Consider the following 19,355-nt stretch of genomic DNA (forward strand, 5'->3'; position numbering starts at 1 on the left):
TATCTGAACATCAGAATATTCTAGATTCTTTTTTCACAATAGAGGAGAATATTTCTAGCTCAGGGTTGAGATGAACATTCTCTGAACTTGATTGTTTTCTTGGAATATCTTTCATAATGCTAGACTCTCTGTTGAAATTACCTTGTTTGGGTAATGAAATGTCTTCAAGCAAACAACTCAGAGAACACTCTCGTGGGATTTTTTTTTCTTTACCCATGAGAGAACTGGACTATAGCTTTTTTGAATATTGGCTAAAGAAAGGGGGAAAGATATGTTTTCTTTTCAAAGGCTTCTTGAATGATGGTATGTACACATTAGGGTTCCTTTTTATAGAGCTTGTCATATAACTAGCCTACAAGTTCAAAAATACTTTTATACTCACTGACTTGAAACCTCTTATTGCATTTTTTCATAAAAATGAAAAAACAACTTGGACTTATGGTGTTAATGATTAAATAGAAAAGAAAGAAAAATAATACAATGTAACTTTAGAGAAGTTAAAATACATCCGTACTCATAACTGTTATGAAGAATATTGGAAGCCACTTCCTTATGTATTTTTTCTTTCTTTTTTTTCTTCATTTTTTTCCTTTTCTTACATTTTTTTCTTTGATTTCTTTCTTTCTTTTGTTCCTTTTTTCTATTAGTTTGTGTTAGATGTTACCTTCTGGTTTAAAAGTTTTTAATAAAAATTACATATAAAAATATTTTAAATTTGACTGGAGGAATAGCTTAAATTTCAAAGCTGAATTTCACTTTGAGCTTTGATGCTACAAAGAGTTCCATACATTTTCAGGTGTATAATTCATGTCTTATACTACTATCAACATTGAAACGAAAACAAGCTCTATTTCTTCTTTAAATCAATCCCATATTTTAAAATGGCAATTGGCCAGAGATCATTGCACCAGAAATAAAGCATTCTGAAATTGATGAATCCTTTAAAAATTGATTAATGCTGGGCAGTGCTAAAGCATTCTTTCTCCTGTTATGCAGAAAATAATAGCTGACATTTCAGTTTTTAAGAATCCTGCACATGAATGCAAAGTTAGTCATGCGTCTCTTACAGTGCTCTCCCCCCATCCTGTGGTGACTCAAGGAAATACATGATGTGGTTTCTGCCAGGTACAAATCTTTTAGCTAGGAAGGTAGGAACAAAAGTCCATTTTAAGGGCTAAACAATTCACCCAGAATGTCCCTAAAAATTGGCAGATACATCTTCAATCACCACTACAGCACCCCCCACCCTCTGCTTGCATTACTTTATTTTCTCTAAATGCCTCTAAATCAGGGCTGTCAAACTCCCAGCCCGTGGGCTGGATGCGTCACGCCCTGGCCACGCCCATGCCCGGTTTAGTGAAGGGAGGAATAGTCCCAATACATCATGTGACACTGTCGTGACATGAGTTTGACACCCCTGCTGTAAATGTATGAAAAGCCAAATTCCATGGTTAAACCACAGTCGTGGCACGACAAAACCGCGCTCGACTAAAGCGTGCCCGATTAAACCGCGTCGCTGACGTCATCAACAGGCCGACAACAGCGAGCGCGGAGAAAGAAGGGTGCTTTAAATAGCGCTTTGAAAGCAAGCCGATTCAAGTTAAGGTAAGGGTTAGGTTTAGGTTTAGGGTTAGGTTAAGGGTTAGGGTTAGATTTAGGGTTAGGTTAAGGTTTAGGGTTAGGGTTAGGTTAAGGGTTAGGATTAGGTTTAGCGTTAGGTTAAGGGTTAGGTTTAGGGTTAGGTTAAGGGTTAGGTTTAGGATTAGGTTTAGGGGGGTTAGGTTTAGGTTTAGGGGTTAATTTTAGGTTTAGCGTTTACAGCGTGCTTTTTTCTCCGCGCTGTTGTCGCGCTGTGATGACGTCAGCTACGCGGTTTCGTCGAGCGCCCTTTAGTCAAACGCAGTTTTGTGGTGGAACCAACCACAGTTTCTATTGTTTTGGCAGGGAAGCAGAATCCATTTCAAGCCCAAGAAAAAGTAGCATCAGTCCTCTGCTCTTTGGCTATGGCTGTCCAATGAATGTATGCATTCACTGGCATTTTTAATTAAACTGTAATACACAATGTTATTTTGAATCTACCCAGCTAGGAGGAGAGGTGTATGAGACCTCAGGATTTGGATTATATAGTAAGTGATAGTTCAACGTTTCATCTGAACCAGGACTCTGCTCAATCACCAAAACAATGAAAAGTCTTTTGGTCAAATAAAGACTAAGGTTGTGTTTAGACATGAATCTTTTGCATATTGTTGCTTTTCAATATTGCTGCTGTTGCTTGAAAAACTACAACCCAGTTCCTGTTCAATTCATTTCCAACGAATGGTTACTGGAATATACTCCAATTGCTGTCTGCTTCTGCTGTTCATTTCAACCCTCTTTTTCACCTTTCTTCTTCACAACTCCAAAGAAAGTAGCAATTATGATCAGGCACGTAAGTGTTTTGTACAATTGTGTAGTGCTTTTTCCTCCTTTAAAAAAGTGGATTTGAGGCATTTTAAAATACTTAAAGTAGGTCAGCACCTTCCATTCAATCCCCCAAAGAATTGCAGTGCTTTAAACAACATGATTTCATAGACGACCAAGGAAGATTAACTTAACAATGATTTGGAAAAATCCCTTATGAAATTGAAGGATGGCCACTTCTACGTACACCTAAGAAAAGATTCCACTTATTCAGAGTATCAAAGATGAACATTAGAGAAAGGCAGGATTGTAGCATTAATTTTAAGGGTGTAATGTATTGACATTCCGAATTCCAATGTAAGAAAAAAAAATGATGCACATACAAATGCAATATGCATTCTCACAGCTCAGGGATTCATGGAAATAAGGAGAGGGAAAGCAAAGATCATTATCACTAGTGTTGCACTTCATGCTTTTAAAGATATCTGTAGTCTCCTATATTATACCATTATAGCTTTGAAGCTTTGTGTGCTTAAGTCTTTCCAGCTACACAGATTACCCTTGTTAAGAGAGGTGAAAAAAGGCAAGGCAGAAGAGCTAAAGGATGATGACACACAGTCTTGATGCTTCATGAAATTGCTATGCAGAATGAGCATGTAAAATGAGCTTCTGAGAAGTGAAATTTTTCATGGAACAGAACCCTTCAGATGTGTGAGGCAGTTTATGGTCCTCAAAAGCACATGATATTATAAAGGCTAAATTCTTGGCCACAAACTTAAGTTTCTGTTTGGAACATAGCATGAAATCTTATACAGTTGGACTAAGAAGCAAATGCTAACAAATGCTTATTTTTGCCTAGGTTATTCGTATCAGTGAACTCCTGGAGTCTGTTAAAAACAAAGAATGCAGCGTTCTTTTAACATTTAAAAATAAAACTATACACTCCATTTTTCATTAAGGCTTTCGGTTCATTTGCACCTATAGCATTTGTTTATAATTGCTTATACATTATTTCAAATATTATTTCTTGTCTAATACAATTAATACAAAAAAGAGAACAATTGATAATGGATTAGCTGATATACAAAACTCGATGGGTTCTATCATCAGCACTCAAGATTGTCACTCATATTAGGTGGAAAACTTCCATTTGTTCTCAATGAAGCAGGGCACTCAGAACAGCTTCCATGTAGAGTTCATTATCCTCTTAATAATGAGACATACCAAGGCTCCATCATTCAGTAGTAGCCTAAGCAGGAGCTTTCAGCTCATCTTGTAACAGAAAATGGCAGAATGCAATATATATATATATATTTACTTTATACACATACATACATGACTTGACTCTCAAGACTTTGCAATGAATTAGGACATGTTAAAATGCTTATTTGCCTTAAAATATATTTTATCAAGGTGATAAATAATTTTTTAAAATAAGCTTGTACAAAAATAAAAAAATATGCTCCACAAGTAAAAGGCAAATACAAGTGATCTTCTGAAAGCCCTTTGAAGCAGCAAAGACTGCTAAAGCATCTGAGTTATATCTTTGGTATATGAAAAAGCAATTGCTTGCAAAGCATCCATGCTATTGGCAGGGAAATCTGATGCTGTCCCATTTATTCTTACTGTTTTCCTGATGAATCTTCCATGTATAACAAACAGATGTTGCTAACATGTCTTCCTATGATAATTGGGGAAAATCCCAGCACCTTCTTGGCTTTTCCCAGAATTCTGGAGTCTAAAATGAAATGATAATATGGGATGAGATGGAAAGGTGGTGGTGGTGGGGGAAGGGAATCAGGTGTGTAAGCATACTGGACTTTTCCTTCAACAAATATTTCACAAAAATATCTTGCTAAAGTTTTACGCAGGGAGAACCAATTAAAAATATTATGAAAATTGGCTTCTACCAAAGAATATTTAAGCCTGTTCTGAGTGATGGAGTATTTCATCTTAAACAAACAAACCTGCAAATCAAGTTATGACTTTAACAACTCTGTCTAAAGATATGCAAGACACTCTCATGTGTTTATACCTATCCCAATAAACTTATCTTTCCAGTTTTGGACAGAAAAAACATTTTGATTTACCAAAACTGAGAAGAAAGGTAATACCCCAAAGTGCTAATGTCTACAATAATATACTCAATTAACAACTGAATTACCAAAATAAAACTCTGAATTATGATGACAAGGAATGTCAATATAAAATATGAGAGAGGGAGAGAGAGAGAGAGAGAGAGAGAGAGAGAGAGAGAGAGAGAGAGAGAGAGAGAGAGAGAGAGAGAGAGAGAGAGAGAGAGAGAGAGAGAGAGAAAGGGAGAGAAAGATATCAACCTATGACAAAAACAAATGGAATTTAAGAAAATGATGGATTTTACTGGGACTAGTTTTCTCCCTTAATTGTATGCATTCCTCTTTTTGCTCAGCCCACATCCACTAAGCTCTGCTAAAGTGTGTCTGATAGAAAGCTAAAGAAGCCAAATAAAGCACCCTTTTAAACTGGCTCAAGTCTTGGGAAAAATATCAAACTTTTATTACCTGAATTGCAGCAATACATGAAGAATGCTAATCCTGCAGCAATACTGAAACAGGCAAGAAAGAACGTAGGACCTAGAAAAGGAAGGAAATAAAAGCAGCAACTTTGTTTTCTCCTTCATATTTCATAATATATCACGCTTTTTTCAAATGCAATTAGAATCATGGATGCCTTTATTGTAACTTTTGTAAGTCCTTTTTTTTCATTTATCATCAGCCTTTTTGAAAGCTTGCAAAAAGAAATTTTCTTCAGGGATTTAAATTCTATAGTAATAAGTTTTGTCAAATTAAATAATACTGTGTATTATTGTAAAATAATGTAAAATGATACTGTACTATAGAGGCTATGTAATTATAGATGGCTTTTTGGCAATGGCTGAACTTATGAATCCTCATTTTTCCTATTGGCTATCCATGTTCACCTTCCCAGACTCAGAGCTGAATAAAATACGGGAGGATGTGATAGGACTAATGATGACTCTCTCCCCCCCCACAATATCCCTGCCAACTGGACGCTTTTCCCATCTACACATGTTAAGTGTAAAAATCTCCCAAGGGTCATGCAGTCCAAATACAATTGATAAATTGGTTTAAATGTGCAAAAAATATTTATTTATTCAGCGCTTCAGAAATTTAGAAGCTTGCATTACCAGAGCTGCTCAGGTTCAGTTAAACTTGCTTACAGAAATGAAAGCAAATACACATCTTCCCAGAGTAATGTTGCAGGATCCAATCTGGATCGGTCCCCCCGGGACCAGAGGTTTAGTCTTTCTAGCTTTCGGACTCATGCTGGAGCCCATCCTCGGGGAAAGTTCTGGTCCCAGTGCCTGACCCAGACTGGATCCTTGCTTACAGGACCCTAAAGCCAAATATACATTTTCCCCCTCACCCAATAGGTGCCCACCTTGTGAAGGCTACAGATTTGAGTCTTTCTTGGACTAGACCAGTTCACATCTTACTTAACTGCAAATGGGCTGTGCCTCAACCATTTGGGAGATAAGTACCACCCAAAAACATGGAGCTGTTAGAACGAGGTCAGCTGGTGCAGCCCTAAAGGTATAGGGTTTAATGTTTTTTAAAAGAGACACAGAGAGGGGGGTGAGAGGGAGGGAGGGAGGGAGGGAGGGGAGAGAGAGAGGAAGAGGGAGGGAGGGAGGGAGGGAGGGAGGGAGGGAGGGAGGGAGGGAGGGAGAGACAGACAGAAAGAGACAGAAGGGCTTTGACTGGGGAAAGAAAAGGAGCCTGGTGTGCAGTTTTCACATTATAATAGGCTCCTTAACAATGTGCTGGGTTTGGTACAGCATTAATAACCTCTACCTGCCGAGTTGCTTCCCTGCCTTCTGGCTTCAAAGGAAGAACGTTAAGAAAAGAGAAAAGGAGTCAGGGGCCAGAGGGCAGCTAAAGGGAGCGTTCCTTTTAAAAAATTGTATGCAGAGATATCAAAAGAGGAAGTAAGACACATATTTGAACACTCAGGAGCCTGCCAGGAGACCCAGCCAGCAGGTAAATTTAAGTTTAAATCAAAATGTCATTGTTTAAAATATTGAGTAGAGCCCCACAGTCCCTTGCCTATGAAACCCTATAAAATCTTCAAAAATGAGAGCAAAAATTATGTGGCAAGAATAGATGCTGAAGCTGAACCTCGCTGCTTATTATTGTGGAGATCACAGGCACAATTCCTTGGGATGCTCTACTGGGAAAAGCATACTGAAATTCTTTGCCAAATACCTTGTGTGAGGCAGGCACAGGTGCATTCCTAGGTGATCCCTTCCCAATCCTTAGAAGATGCAGAATTTTAAGGCAGCAAATACATTAAGCTGATTGGTAGATACAACCCAGTTCTAATTATTACTAACCCCCTTTTAGATTTTACATATATAACCGTAATCTTTTCACACTGATGCATATGCTTGCAGCATGAATTTTTTTTGAAGATTAACGTTATCAAAATCAATCACATTAACGTAGTACTTTTGTTAACCTCATTATTCATATGCAGCCAACAATATTTTACACGTTATTTACCCCTGTCATTTAGAATATATTTCTCCTTCTCAGGGTTTATCCCTGTGGAATCTGAGGTTTCTAGAAACAAAAGCAATACACTGAGTTAGTGCTATACACAGTCCAACAAGTTTAGGAAACAAATCATAAAAAATTAAATTAATTTTCAAAATAATATAATCAAAACAATATGGCCTCAAACCCTCATTATTTTCTATGTTTAGCCTATTTCGTTCTTGTGTTTTGCTGCTGCATATAAAGAGAAGGTTCTGTCATAAAGGCTTTCTGGTATAAATGACATTAGGTGTTTCAATGCTCAATTGGTGTTGAAGCCATGTCCAACCCCCCACAAAAAATCCTTCCTCCTCCTCCTTCACCTGGCTTGAAAAGCCTTGTTCCTACATAGATTTTTTTAAAGAAGTTATTTCAGAGCAAGACAAACTTAAACTATAAATCTATTTTCCTTCCTACTCCAAAGGGTTTAATTGTGGAAGATATTTTCAATGACAGATATTGCTTCCTGTAGTCACATATTTTTCTCTGATATTTATACCTTTTTTTTATCCCCAACTGCAGCAGCAGAAATAAGCTAAGCCAGTGATGGTTAACGTTTTTGGCACTAAGTGCTGACACTGGAGTGCATCCACTGGAATACAAAAACCCAGAAGAGAGCAGCTGGCTGGTGCACATGTGCATGGCATCCAGCTCCACTTCTGGGTTCCGGTGCATGCATGCGCACCAGACATCTGGTCTGGTATGCATACGCACATGGCCAGCTGGTCTTTTCTGGGTTCCGGCACATGCATGTGTGAAGACCAGCTGATCAGCATGCATGCATGCGACAGAACCCGGAAGAGCAGCTGGCAACAGCACATGTGCCCACAGAGAGGGCTCTGCATGCCACCTCTGGCACATGTGTCCTAGGTTTGCCATCATGGAGCTAAGCTATTGACAATCATCCATAACTTGAAGGGAACAGCCTCCCCTCAACCTGTTTTCCAGATGTGTTGTGATTTATTTCTCTCTCCCTGGAACTAATTACAGGAAGTCCTTGACTTATGACCGACCATTCATTTAATGACATTTTGAAGTTACAATGGACTTGAAAAAATTACTTACAATCTACCCTTGAAGTTACGACTGCTGTACTTGGTTGGAATAGTCAGATTGCATTTTGTGGCATTTTTAGCAAAAACCAGGGAAAAAAAACCCTTTGGATAAAATGGGCTCAATTTTATGACTCTGTGGTTCTTTTAACAACCATATGGTTTACTTAATGATCATGGTGACTTGTTTAGCAACCACCATAAAAACGGTTCTAAAATTGAGTCCAGTCACAATGGTGCCTTGACTTGTAATCGCCACAACTTAAGACCAAAATTCCAGTCTCAATTGTGTTGTAAATCAAGGATTACTTGCAAGACCTCTAGGTGTTGGTAATTTTGAGTCACTACTGAACTATTGTGTTTAATCACTATTAGCAGTAGCTAGAACAATTTTAATTCTACTTTCCAAAATCTTCCACACAGTATTTGCACTCTGGAATACATGCATCAAACTTTGAACCAGTATAATAAGAAAAGCCATCTTGAGAATTTGGACTAAATCTGGATATTCTCCAATATCTAATTTCAACTACAATATTGTCACAATTTCTTATAATATTGGTTTGCATATAGCTGGTGCAATTCCCAGACATTTGTTTAAAAGCCAGCTGTTTTCTATCTGAAAGTGCTCTTTCTCACAGACCAAGCTCAATGCTTTTTCTATCAGGGGGTATTCAAAAATCGATGTTTGAACACTAAGAATGGGTCTCAAACGCCAGCACTTTAGTACGGAAAAGTTGACAGAAGTGGTAGAAAGCCTAGGCTTCCAGTCTCTTTTCTCATGTACATTGCAAACCCACGGGACTTGTACAATTGACAGCAAGGCCTCGGGGTATCATTATACACAGCTGCAATGCAACATGTAATTTGCACTAGAAATCCATGCAAATTCCTAGCTCTTTATTGTAAAAAAAAAGAAAAAGGAAAAAAGGAGAAGCTCAAGTCTAAAATCGTAAGACAAAAATAAATGTGGTTGACTGATCCCCTTACTTTGTTCTTGTAACATGTTGAACTAAAGTTACCAAAGGAGCTGATTAACTTTTGCACTTTCACAAAAGGCTAAAGAGCAGGCACTTTTCTTGTCTTCTTAACAATGAAATAAGTCTGGAAAGCTTTTGAAAATATATACCCTTATATTTGGCTCTTTCAGGAACAGATAAATTGTAAAACAAACTAGGGAAGCAATATGCCCCATTGGTTATAGCCTTAGCATTGCAAAATAGAATAATGATGTATTGAGTGAAATATTCAAATCACTTGACACCAGACAATCTATATTTCTAATAAAGGTCTTTAAAATGAAGCATGTTCCCAATTCCCATCATTGCTGCGACACAAATAATGGCAATTGGGTTATTTTATTGTTATCCCTATACAAGCTAATAGTGATTTTTGCAAACAATAGTATTGTATAATGTTCCTAGGAGTAAATTGCATAGAGTTAAATGGGACAGGTTACAATTTACTACTCAGCTTATACTTAGTTCCACAGCTGTATTTGTAATCTGTTGCCTATAAAACTCAGTCAGCTCTCACCTTGTTTCTCTCAGAGTAGTGGTGGTGTCAATTCCATGGGAAAATACAAGATACAAGTAGGATTACTAAAGCTGTTCATCAAAACATTCAATCATATTGCAAACAGATCAGAAGTGCTCTTTACTAGTCTATTGCCCAAGTCTCATGTGATTGCTGCAAAAAGAACTATTTAAGGGATCATAAATCAACCACTGATGTCTTTTGTTCTAGCACTTCTATGACAGTTCAGAGGGATCAGATATCACAGTTCTTGACATTATTTTAGCTAGGAGATCAATCCTAACAACCAAATCTAGACAATTAATACACAAATTATAAAGAAAAATCAATGGTGTCTAGGGGAAGCAAGGATGAAACATGCGTTTGCCTTGCAAATTCTAAAGACATTTATGTACTTGCATGCCATATACTCATACAAGTGCAAAAGAGTAGAGTCACGTCATGTCATAATGCAAACTTCATTAAAAGGTAAAGATTTCCCTCGCACATATGTGCTAGTCATTCCTGACTCTAGGGGGCGGTGCTCATCTCCATTACAAAGCCAAAGAGCCAGCACTGTCCGAAGACGTCTATGTGGTCATGTGGCTGGCATGACTAAACACCAAAGGTGCACGGAACACTGTTACCTTCCTACCAAAGGTGGTCCCTATTTTTTCTACTTGCATTTTTACATGCTTTCGAACTGCTAGGTTGGCAGAAGCTGGGGCAAGTAACGGGAGCTCACTCCATTACGTGGTGCTAGGGATTCAAACCACCGAACTGCCGACTTTTCTGATCGACAAGCTCAGCATCTTAGCCACTAAGCCACCGCGTCCCGGCGCAAGCTTCATTACTTTGGTATTATTATGCATAGGAGCAGACAACCACAATGACACATCTGGTTCTCATTGAAGCTTTTCTTGTCCATTGTACAAATAGTTTGTTATGAAGCAAGAAATTTAACAAATGATGTACAGTGCTGAAAAATAATCCTGGCTCAAAGTTTAAATCAGCACATTAACCACAGTCAAACTAAACAATATCATTCTGATTCCAGGTTGTTAGAGAAAATCATAAAAATAACATTTGAAAGGAATTTGATAATGGGGAAATTTTTCCTTCTCTTCATAAAACGTTATCAGGAACTGCAGTTCTTGACACTGTTTTAGACAAATTGGAATGTCAGAAACAATGCAATGCAAGTTTATTACAGCAACCACAAAAGAGAAGCTTGTATACCAAATCGATTGGACGGACATCATAATATGTTAATGCAAATATGCTTTCTCAACTGAACACCCGCGAATTGTTAAGGAGAGTATAGTACATCTATTATTCCTCTTTGCTACCTGCAATCTATTTATTTGAACTCATTATTTCACTCCTGTAAATTTGCCAACAAACCCAAAGGACAGATGACATAGTGCTGGATATTGTGCTCTTGGTAATCTGTGAGCTTGTTTGCTTTCCTGCAAATGTTTCATTACCAGACTGGGTAACATTACTAGTGCATGGAAAATGGGATTTGCTGTCAATTATTCAGATTATATACAGGTAGTCCTCAACTTATGACCACAACCGATCCCAAAATGTATGTTGCTAGGTGAAAAATTTGTTAAGTGAATTTCGCCCAATTTACAACTTTTCTTGGCACATTTGTTAAGCAAATCACTGCAGTTAAGTTAGTAACAACGTTGTTAAGTGAATCTGGCTTTCCCGTTGACTTTGCCTGTCAGAAGGTCACAAAAAGTGATCACATGACTCCGGGACACTGCAACCATCATAAATGTGAACCAGTTGTCAAGAATCTGAATGTAAATCACATGGCCATGGAGATGCTGCAACAGTCATAGTGTGAAAAATGGTTATAAGTAGGCTTTTTCAGTGCCATTATAACTTTGAACAGTCACTAAAGGAACTGTTATGTTGAGGACTACCTGTACAATACACTGGTCTGCTAGTCTTGGTTGGGATATGGCTTCTTTGTTTATGGTTCCAGAATTTCCTTAGTATTTCTGGATTTGGATTGGTCTAGCGCAGTGTTTCTCAACCTTGGCGACTTTAAGTCCTGTGGACTTCAACTCTCAGAATTCCCCAGCCAGCTGTGCTGGCTGGGGGATTCTCGAAGTTGAAGTCCACAGGACTTAAAGTTGCCAAGGTTGAGAAACACTGGTCTAGGATATCAACAGCTTCCCATTTCAAATTGTGGCTTGTCTATGTGTTGAGAAATGAAGAAATTCCATAACCAAATAAAAAATAACATGATTAAATCGACTACCAGCAGGTTGGCAAAAGAATGAGACAAAGGTATATATCCTTGATGGCGAACCTATGGCAGGTTCCTGAACTTCTGGGTTACCCGTAGGGCCATTTTTCGCCCTTTGGAGGCTTCAGGAGAGCCTCCGGGAGGTGGGGGAGCCTGTTTTCACCCTCCCCAGGCTCCTAGAAAGCCTCTGGAGCCTGAGGAGGGCAAAAAAATGGGTCCATCGCACGCCAAAAGAAGGGAGAGGGTGGGGGTCGTGTGCGCATACGCATGGGTCACACGCATGTGTGCAGGAGGTGGATAGACCTAGCACGCCCCCCACGTGCTCCCCCCATTTTTGGCATGCAATGGGATTAGCCATCACTGGTATATACTGTTGCCTTGTTTATTAAACCTATATGCTGAATATGAGAGTCAGTTTGGTATAATAGTTAAGGCACCAGGCCCAAAGCCAGTCTCACTCTCAGCCCTAGGAAGAAGGCAAAGGCTTCTGAAATTTTGTCAAAAATCTATAGGAGCTGCTCCAGACAGACCTCAGGAATCAATACTGACTCAAAAGACAGAAACAGCTAAATATACAGAGGGAAACTGGACTAGAAGATGATTAGTGTGGCTTTAAAAGTGGATGAAGAAATCCTGATAGCCTACCCTATGCTTATGGCAATACTCTGATATCTGAAAATGCAAATAGTATGAAAATGAAATCAAGGAACAAAAGTCAATGAACACAGGGAAAAACTGGAATTAAGATGAAGTACAATGAAAGTCAAAGTCATGACAATAGGTACAAAAACCAGCCTCTGAACTGGCAGTGAAGATATTGTACAGCAGTTGGGTTTACTTTTTTAAAATCAACTATTGACAGGAAAAGAACCAATAGTCAAAAATGTTGTTGAGACTTGGTAGAATAGCTATAAAGTCCTAGAAAGATAGTCAGTTTGTAGCTGTCTATACCTACAAAGATCAGCATTGTGTAGGTTGATGGTTTTCCCTGTGGCACTCTATGGAAGAAGAAGAAGGATAGGGAGGATATTGATTCTTTTAAACTCTGGTGTTGGAGAAGACTATCATAGATAGCCAAGAAAATAAACAAATCAATCATCTAGAGTTCTTACTTGGAAACTCAAATGATCAGGCTTAATCATCTTATTTTGGACACAATATGTGAAGTGTCAGTTCTCTTGAGGAGTCCATAAGGTTGGGAAAGATGGAAGGAAAAAGACAACCAGCAACAAGGTGGGTGGATTCAATTACAGTGGCAATGGATATACTATAGGAAGATCTGAAGGGCTAAGTTGGGGGCACAGCAAGGTTGATAAAGAGTCAACATTGCTCTGATGGCACATAAGTGATAATGGCACATAATTAAACAGAGATGAAATATTTACAGTCTGGGTAAAAATTTGGGTTGGACCCAGGGTTATGATTTCTTGGTTTTCAGGTCCTGCTATAATTGAGACTGAAGCTAAGCCTAAGCACATATCTCAAGTTTTCCCTCCTTTAACTAATATTTACCATGCTGAATTTTGCTTTATGAACTACATTGAATTATGTGCACACTTTTATGAAAATAACAACTGTGAGGATATCAGAACTTGAGTTGATAGTGATGGATGATCAGTTCTTGCCATGATTTGCAATTTTCTTGCCAATTAGAAACCTACATACATATCTGGTTGAACATTATCTGTTTCAAATTTTTCTAATGTTTTCATATTTTAACACATTTGTCGTAGAGACCAGAACATGGTTTGTTGCATTTTTCAATATAGAATAACTCATATTTTTGTCCCTGATTAGTATATGCATATAATTTTTTACAATGGTAAATACTGATTATTGTAGGCTGCCCTAAGTCACTTCTTGTAAGACAGGCAGCCATATAAATTTTATAAACAAATAAATAAATAGTAATGATGTATATTGGCATAGAAAAAGAATCAGGTAAAAGCAGAACATGCAATTTTGGGGGGCAACCTTTTGGGAAGTGGTTTTCCATTTTCTTTTTCCTAGGGCTGAGAGAAACTGACTGGTCCTATTTTACCCAGCTGACTTGGTGCCCAATGCAGGACTAAAATTTTTAGTCTTTCAGTTTCTACCAAGCATCTTTAACTACTACACTAAATTAGTTCTCACCAAAGAACTACAAACACAAAAATGGAAGAGTTTGGATGTTTAGTAACACAGAGAATAGGAATAGAGGTATAAACTAATTCATAATCAATTTTCGGATGAATTGCAAAAAAAGAATTTAAATAACGGAAACGAAGTTAGGCTTGATCTGGAATCTGTTCTATACAATCTGCACATAATCTAGATATAGCTACACATTTGGCATCATCCATTCTCTTGATTAAATTACCATATTTTTGGGAGTATAGGATGCACTGGAGTATAAGACACACCTTAGTTTTTGGGGAGGAAAATAGGAAAAATAAATTCTGCCTACCAGGTATTCATCTGGTTAGCGTCCTTAATCTGGTCAGCTTCAACACATAAGTTTGCTGGTTTTTACCCCCTGGCTGGGGATAAAAACAGTTTCTAACGCACAGCTGATTGTCGGAGAGAGAAGCAATGAGAAAAGCAGGCAAAGTATGGAAGATCACTTCACTCGTTAGTGCTTCATTAGGTCTGAAAAACAGCTTCTAAAGCCCAGCTGATCGTTGGAGGGAGAAGCAATGAGAAAAGCAGGCAAAGCATGGAAGATCGTTTCATTCGGTAGCACCTCATTAGGGCTGAAAAAAGCTTCAAAAAAGCTACCATTGGAGTAGAAGACACACCCATTTTTTTAGGGGGGAAAGTATGTCTTATACTCTGAAAAATACGGTAAATCTGAATCCAGTCTCTCTGTATGTTAGCCTATGTTACAGCCACATAGCAGAAGCAATCATTTCAACTTAGGTAGCTCTTGTGCAATAAAGGTCATAATTGTGGAATTTCTCCTAACAAAATGCATACAATTGACTCTGAAAATGACCTTAACCTTCTAGGCCAAGAGACAACTTTGCAAACATAGATGATTACCGTCTAATCAAAGCACAATGGAGTCCTGTAGCCTTTAACCTCTTTATCCAGAAGCAATATCAGTTTTCTGTGTTTTTAACAAGCAGCTTGAGAACTCAACATTATGCAGAAGTATGTATTTAAATATATATTTGGGCATGGCCAGTGACGCCTAGTGATTGTAAACAGATATCAGATTTAATCACAAAAAAATATCAAGAAGGAATTGAGAACAAACTTTTAATTGTCAGATCACTTGAGCAGCTCTGAGTATTTATAAGAAACAGAACAGCAGAAGTTTCACTGAAGTTTCTGAAAATAGACAAATCGGAGCACAAGAATTTGGAAGAATTAAAACACATTGACTGAAGAAAGCTGCTAGCATCCAACTTACTTATAATTTTCCTGCTTGGCAAGTTGTTATAGAGATGCTCAGCATTGATCTGTAAAGCTCGGTAAAATTCTTGACAGGGTTTGTCTCCTTTCTTTTTCAAGTGAGTTATAAGGTTTGATAGCCGAGTATGAAGAGGAGCTTTGGGATTCCGAAACTGTAGAGAAAAAGTACTATTTAGATTGCAAGAACTAGATTTCACTGCCACAACTACCGTAGAATGTTAAAACAGTTCCCCATCTCATTTCTGCAGCACACAAAAGAGTACAACAGTAGATTTGTAGCTTCTTCAAATGTGTTGTTGTTGTTAGTTGCGAAGTCCTGTCTGACCTATTGCGACCCCATGGACAATGTTCCTTCAGGCCTTCCTGTCCTCTGCCATCCTAGGTGTGAGCTTAAATGGACTACATGATTTAAGCTCACGCTCATGCCTACTGCTTTGGTGACTGCATTCAACCACCTTATTCTCTGTCGTCCCCTTCTTCTTTTGCCCTTGATCTTTCCCAGCATTAGGCTCTTCTCCAGTGAATCCTTCTTTCTCATTAGGTGGCCAAAGTACTTGAGTTTCATCTTCAGGATCTGTTCAAACTTATCAACAGATAAGTTTTTGTTAACACATACACAAAATAGCAGAGGGACTCTTCATGTCTAAAGTATATTCTCTCCACCACCAAGAGTCAAGAGCTCTGAAGGTCACCTACCATGAGGAAGCCACATAGACCTTTGTGATTGGGCTTGCTTACCCAGTGATATCCATCATGAGTTGAGTAAGCAAGTAATGTCTGTCCACTATGGAGTTTATGGGAACAAAAGGTCAATCCTTGATTCCAGAACTTTATGGCAATTCTCATAGACTCAAAGGCTCATTCTTCAGTTCCAGATAATAATTGGCAGTTCCAGAGAATAGTTGGATTCTATATTTTCAAAATTGCTTGATTGCCTGTTTATTTATTTATGAGTTACATCTTAAAGGGCAAATTCAAAACATCATACCGCACTTGATATAGTCCAACTTAATTATCTATATGTCTATAAGCCTATATTCACATTTTGATACTTTCTGTGGATTGAACTGAAAAGCCATAACCTATGCATCGGTTGGAAGCATTCAGGCTTGGAAGTGCATCTACATGTAAATCAGCTCATTCCTATTTTACACAGTAATGCAATTGTAATTTCCTTTGCTGGAGAAGATGTATGTGTACAGGTGCAAACAAGAGACAATTACACTACGAGTGCATTATGGAAGATTTTGTTTCAGATTGGATGTTCTGGCTGCAAACAGAGGGCAATCCCACTCAGAGGTCTACATGAATATTAACAAACACATGGATACGTCTCCTGCAGCTACAGAATAAGAATCCAAATAGTATGGGCATATGTTCATAGCATTTGGAAGTTTGATGCCATTTAGATAAATACTTTCTGATTAAAAGAGCTTTACTTGAAGGAGCTATGCAACAACCTACGAATTAAAAATATTTTCTTACCTTCCAGATGTTTTTCTGATGTGTCATTGAGTATTGACACTTTTTGGCTTGGAGTAAAAATGATAGCAGCTCTCACATGTTCTTCTAAAAGAAATGTGATGTCAGCCTCTGCTTCGCTGCTGCTTTTCGGCTGCCATTGAAATGGGGAGGGGGGGGCATGGTATTTGGGAGGGGAAGCATTCTGGACTGGAGAACTGTTTATTAGGGAGTTATTCTCACCATCTCTTTGCGCATGTGAAAGGAAGGGAGTTTCCCGCCGAGGCCAACTGTCCAGCATTCCATCCTGATGATGATTTTTGAAGAAGTCTCTAATCGTTTGTAGCCAGTAAAAGTACACTTAATTCTGAAATATGGAGTTGAGTGGTTTCTTTCTTGGTTATTAAATGAAGGGGCAGTGACATGTACAATGCAATACAGAAACCCCTCTTTTAGATTTTTATCCAAGCCAGGTAGGGACTAATTTTACACAAGCAGCATAACAGGTCTTGGGGGAATCCTAATTTCCTGGATAAACCATCCTTGCCTTAGCAGGGATCATTAGCAGAGGAAGGAAGGAGTGAGATTTTCCCCAATCTGTATATATGCAAGAAACTACTTATTCTTTGTAACAGGGATCAGACATGATGATCTTCTGTTCACAACTAGTTTACCTTGCATTTTTTTCTGGTGACACCACTCTGGAACCTTGGTTTAAGGATCCATTTTGTTCTATTCAAAATGGAGGAACAGTTAGTGAAGATAAGGAAACTCACTCAGATGGCCAAACTGACTTCTCTGATCAGAGAAATGATATCTACTTTTTATTGCTGATTGAAAACCCTTCATGGACTTTTTGTCTAGTACAGAAAAAATCAATTTATGTATGGTTTTGAAGATTAGGCGGGGCTGGAGTACTGCAATGTGCTCTACATGGGGCTGCCCTTGAGGAGTATTCGGCGACTTCAGCTAGTCCAGAATGCAGCCGCGCGAGCGATTGTGGGTGCACCTCGTTTCACCCACGTAACACCTATCCTCCGTGAGCTGCACTGGCTACCTGTTGATCTCCGGATACGCTTCAAGGTGCTACTTGCCACCTATAAAGCCCTCCATGGTAGTGGGTCTGGGTACTTGAGAGACCGCCTACTGCCGATCACCTCCACACGACCCATCAGATCTCATCGTTTAGGCCTCCTCCGAGTTCCATCTGCTGGCCAATGCCGACTGGCCATCACGCGGAGGAGAGCCTTCTCGGTGGTAGCCCCGACCCAATGGAACGATCTCCCCATGGAGATTCGTACCCTCACCACCCTTCAGACCTTCCGCACAGCCCTTAGAATCTGGCTATCCCGTCAGGCCTGGGGCTAAAGATTGTAACCCGCCCGAATGGTATGAATGTTGCATTTTAATCATGTACTGTCTTATATGTAAAAGTTTGTCTCCCCCCCCCCTTGGATTGTGAGCCGCCCTGAGTCCCCCCAGGGAAAAGGGCGGCATACAAATAAACAATCTGAATCTGAATCTGAATCAGATTATAGAAAGCAGAGTGTCACTGTATAACTTTAGAGAAATTTATAAGTGTACTTGTAACAGCTTTAAAGAAGCCACTTCTTTGTATCTTTTTCTTCATGACCCAACAAATGCGCGCCCGACAACAGCGCGCCATCAAAACCGCGGTGATAAAACCGCGACGTTGACAGCGCGCCCACAAAGGCGTGCCGACAGAAGTGCGATTAGGTTTAAGGTAAGGGTTATGGTAAGGGTTAGGGTTAGGTTCAGGGTTAGGTTTAGGGTTAGGTTTAGAGCACGCTTCTGTCAACGTGCTGTTGTTGGCACGCTTCTGCACTGATTCGTCGGCGCTATTTAGAACTCGCGGTTTTCTCGCTGCGGTTTTGTCCGTGAGCTTTTGTCGAGTGCACATTTGTTGGTGAACCCTTTTTCTTTTCTATACATCTTTTTCTTTCTCCCTTGCACTTTTAGCTTTCTCACTGATTTTTTTTCTTATTTATATACTTTGCACTCATTTTTACCTTTGTCTTTAAACTTTTAATGCAATTATTATTATTTTTTAAAAAGAATTTATGTTATTCAGGACAAGCTTCAGAGTCAAGGACTTGTGAGCATGCCCGGGGGGGGGGGAGATAATGCATACAGAGAACCAAAATCTCATGTACTGAAGTGCCTCATTCACTAAGAGAAGGAGTGTCAGGTTAATCTCCGGGTCCTGATTTTTCTTAACAGCAGAAACGAAATAATATTCTAGCCCACATGTAAAAACGTGGGCTGAACTATTCTCATTCATTGCATCTATGTCCTTTTTTAAAAAAGAAATCCTGCAGCTGTGACTAAAATAGCTGAGCTATTCTTCTAATCAATTATGCTGTGTGTACTGCACCTTTGACAAACACCACTTACTCATGAGTCAATGATGCAGATATGAATAGAAATATCCATTAACAGTGTATATATTAAGAGTGTTCATATCTGTTCTTGGAATTACCTTCATGATAACTATCAGACTTATAACTGGTATAAAGAGATGCCAATACTGAAATCTTGTGCACTTTTATTTAACAAACTTGAATGGAATTAAGCTACATAAATGATAAAAGAATGGCAGTTGGGTATTTTAAGATTCTATGCTGTGGCTTCATTAGTTACATAGAAACA

At 38.7% G+C, this 19,355-nt stretch overlaps 1 protein-coding gene across 3 annotated transcripts in view; it reads right to left on the reverse strand.

Moving 5' to 3' along the window:
- Positions 1 to 3,699: 3,699 nt before the first annotated feature.
- CARD19 (caspase recruitment domain family member 19) overlaps positions 3,700 to 19,355 on the reverse strand; it is a 31,172-nt gene continuing 15,516 nt past the window's right edge. For 2 of the 3 annotated variants that reach the window (XM_032210674.1, XM_032210675.1), the window contains exons 3-6: positions 15,223 to 15,376; positions 6,963 to 7,022; positions 4,941 to 5,012; positions 3,700 to 4,138 (exon numbers count right to left, since the gene is read on the reverse strand). In XM_032210674.1, the coding sequence (XP_032066565.1) occupies positions 4,023 to 4,138; positions 4,941 to 5,012; positions 6,963 to 7,022; positions 15,223 to 15,376 (402 nt within the window). In that variant the 3' untranslated portion in view covers positions 3,700 to 4,022. The remainder of the gene's footprint in view (positions 4,139 to 4,940; positions 5,013 to 6,962; positions 7,023 to 15,222; positions 15,377 to 19,355) is intronic. The other variant, XM_032210676.1, reaches the window with a different exon arrangement.

This window comes from Thamnophis elegans, chromosome 2 (assembly GCF_009769535.1).
Source record: "Thamnophis elegans isolate rThaEle1 chromosome 2, rThaEle1.pri, whole genome shotgun sequence".
Lineage (NCBI taxonomy): Eukaryota > Metazoa > Chordata > Lepidosauria > Squamata > Colubridae > Thamnophis > Thamnophis elegans.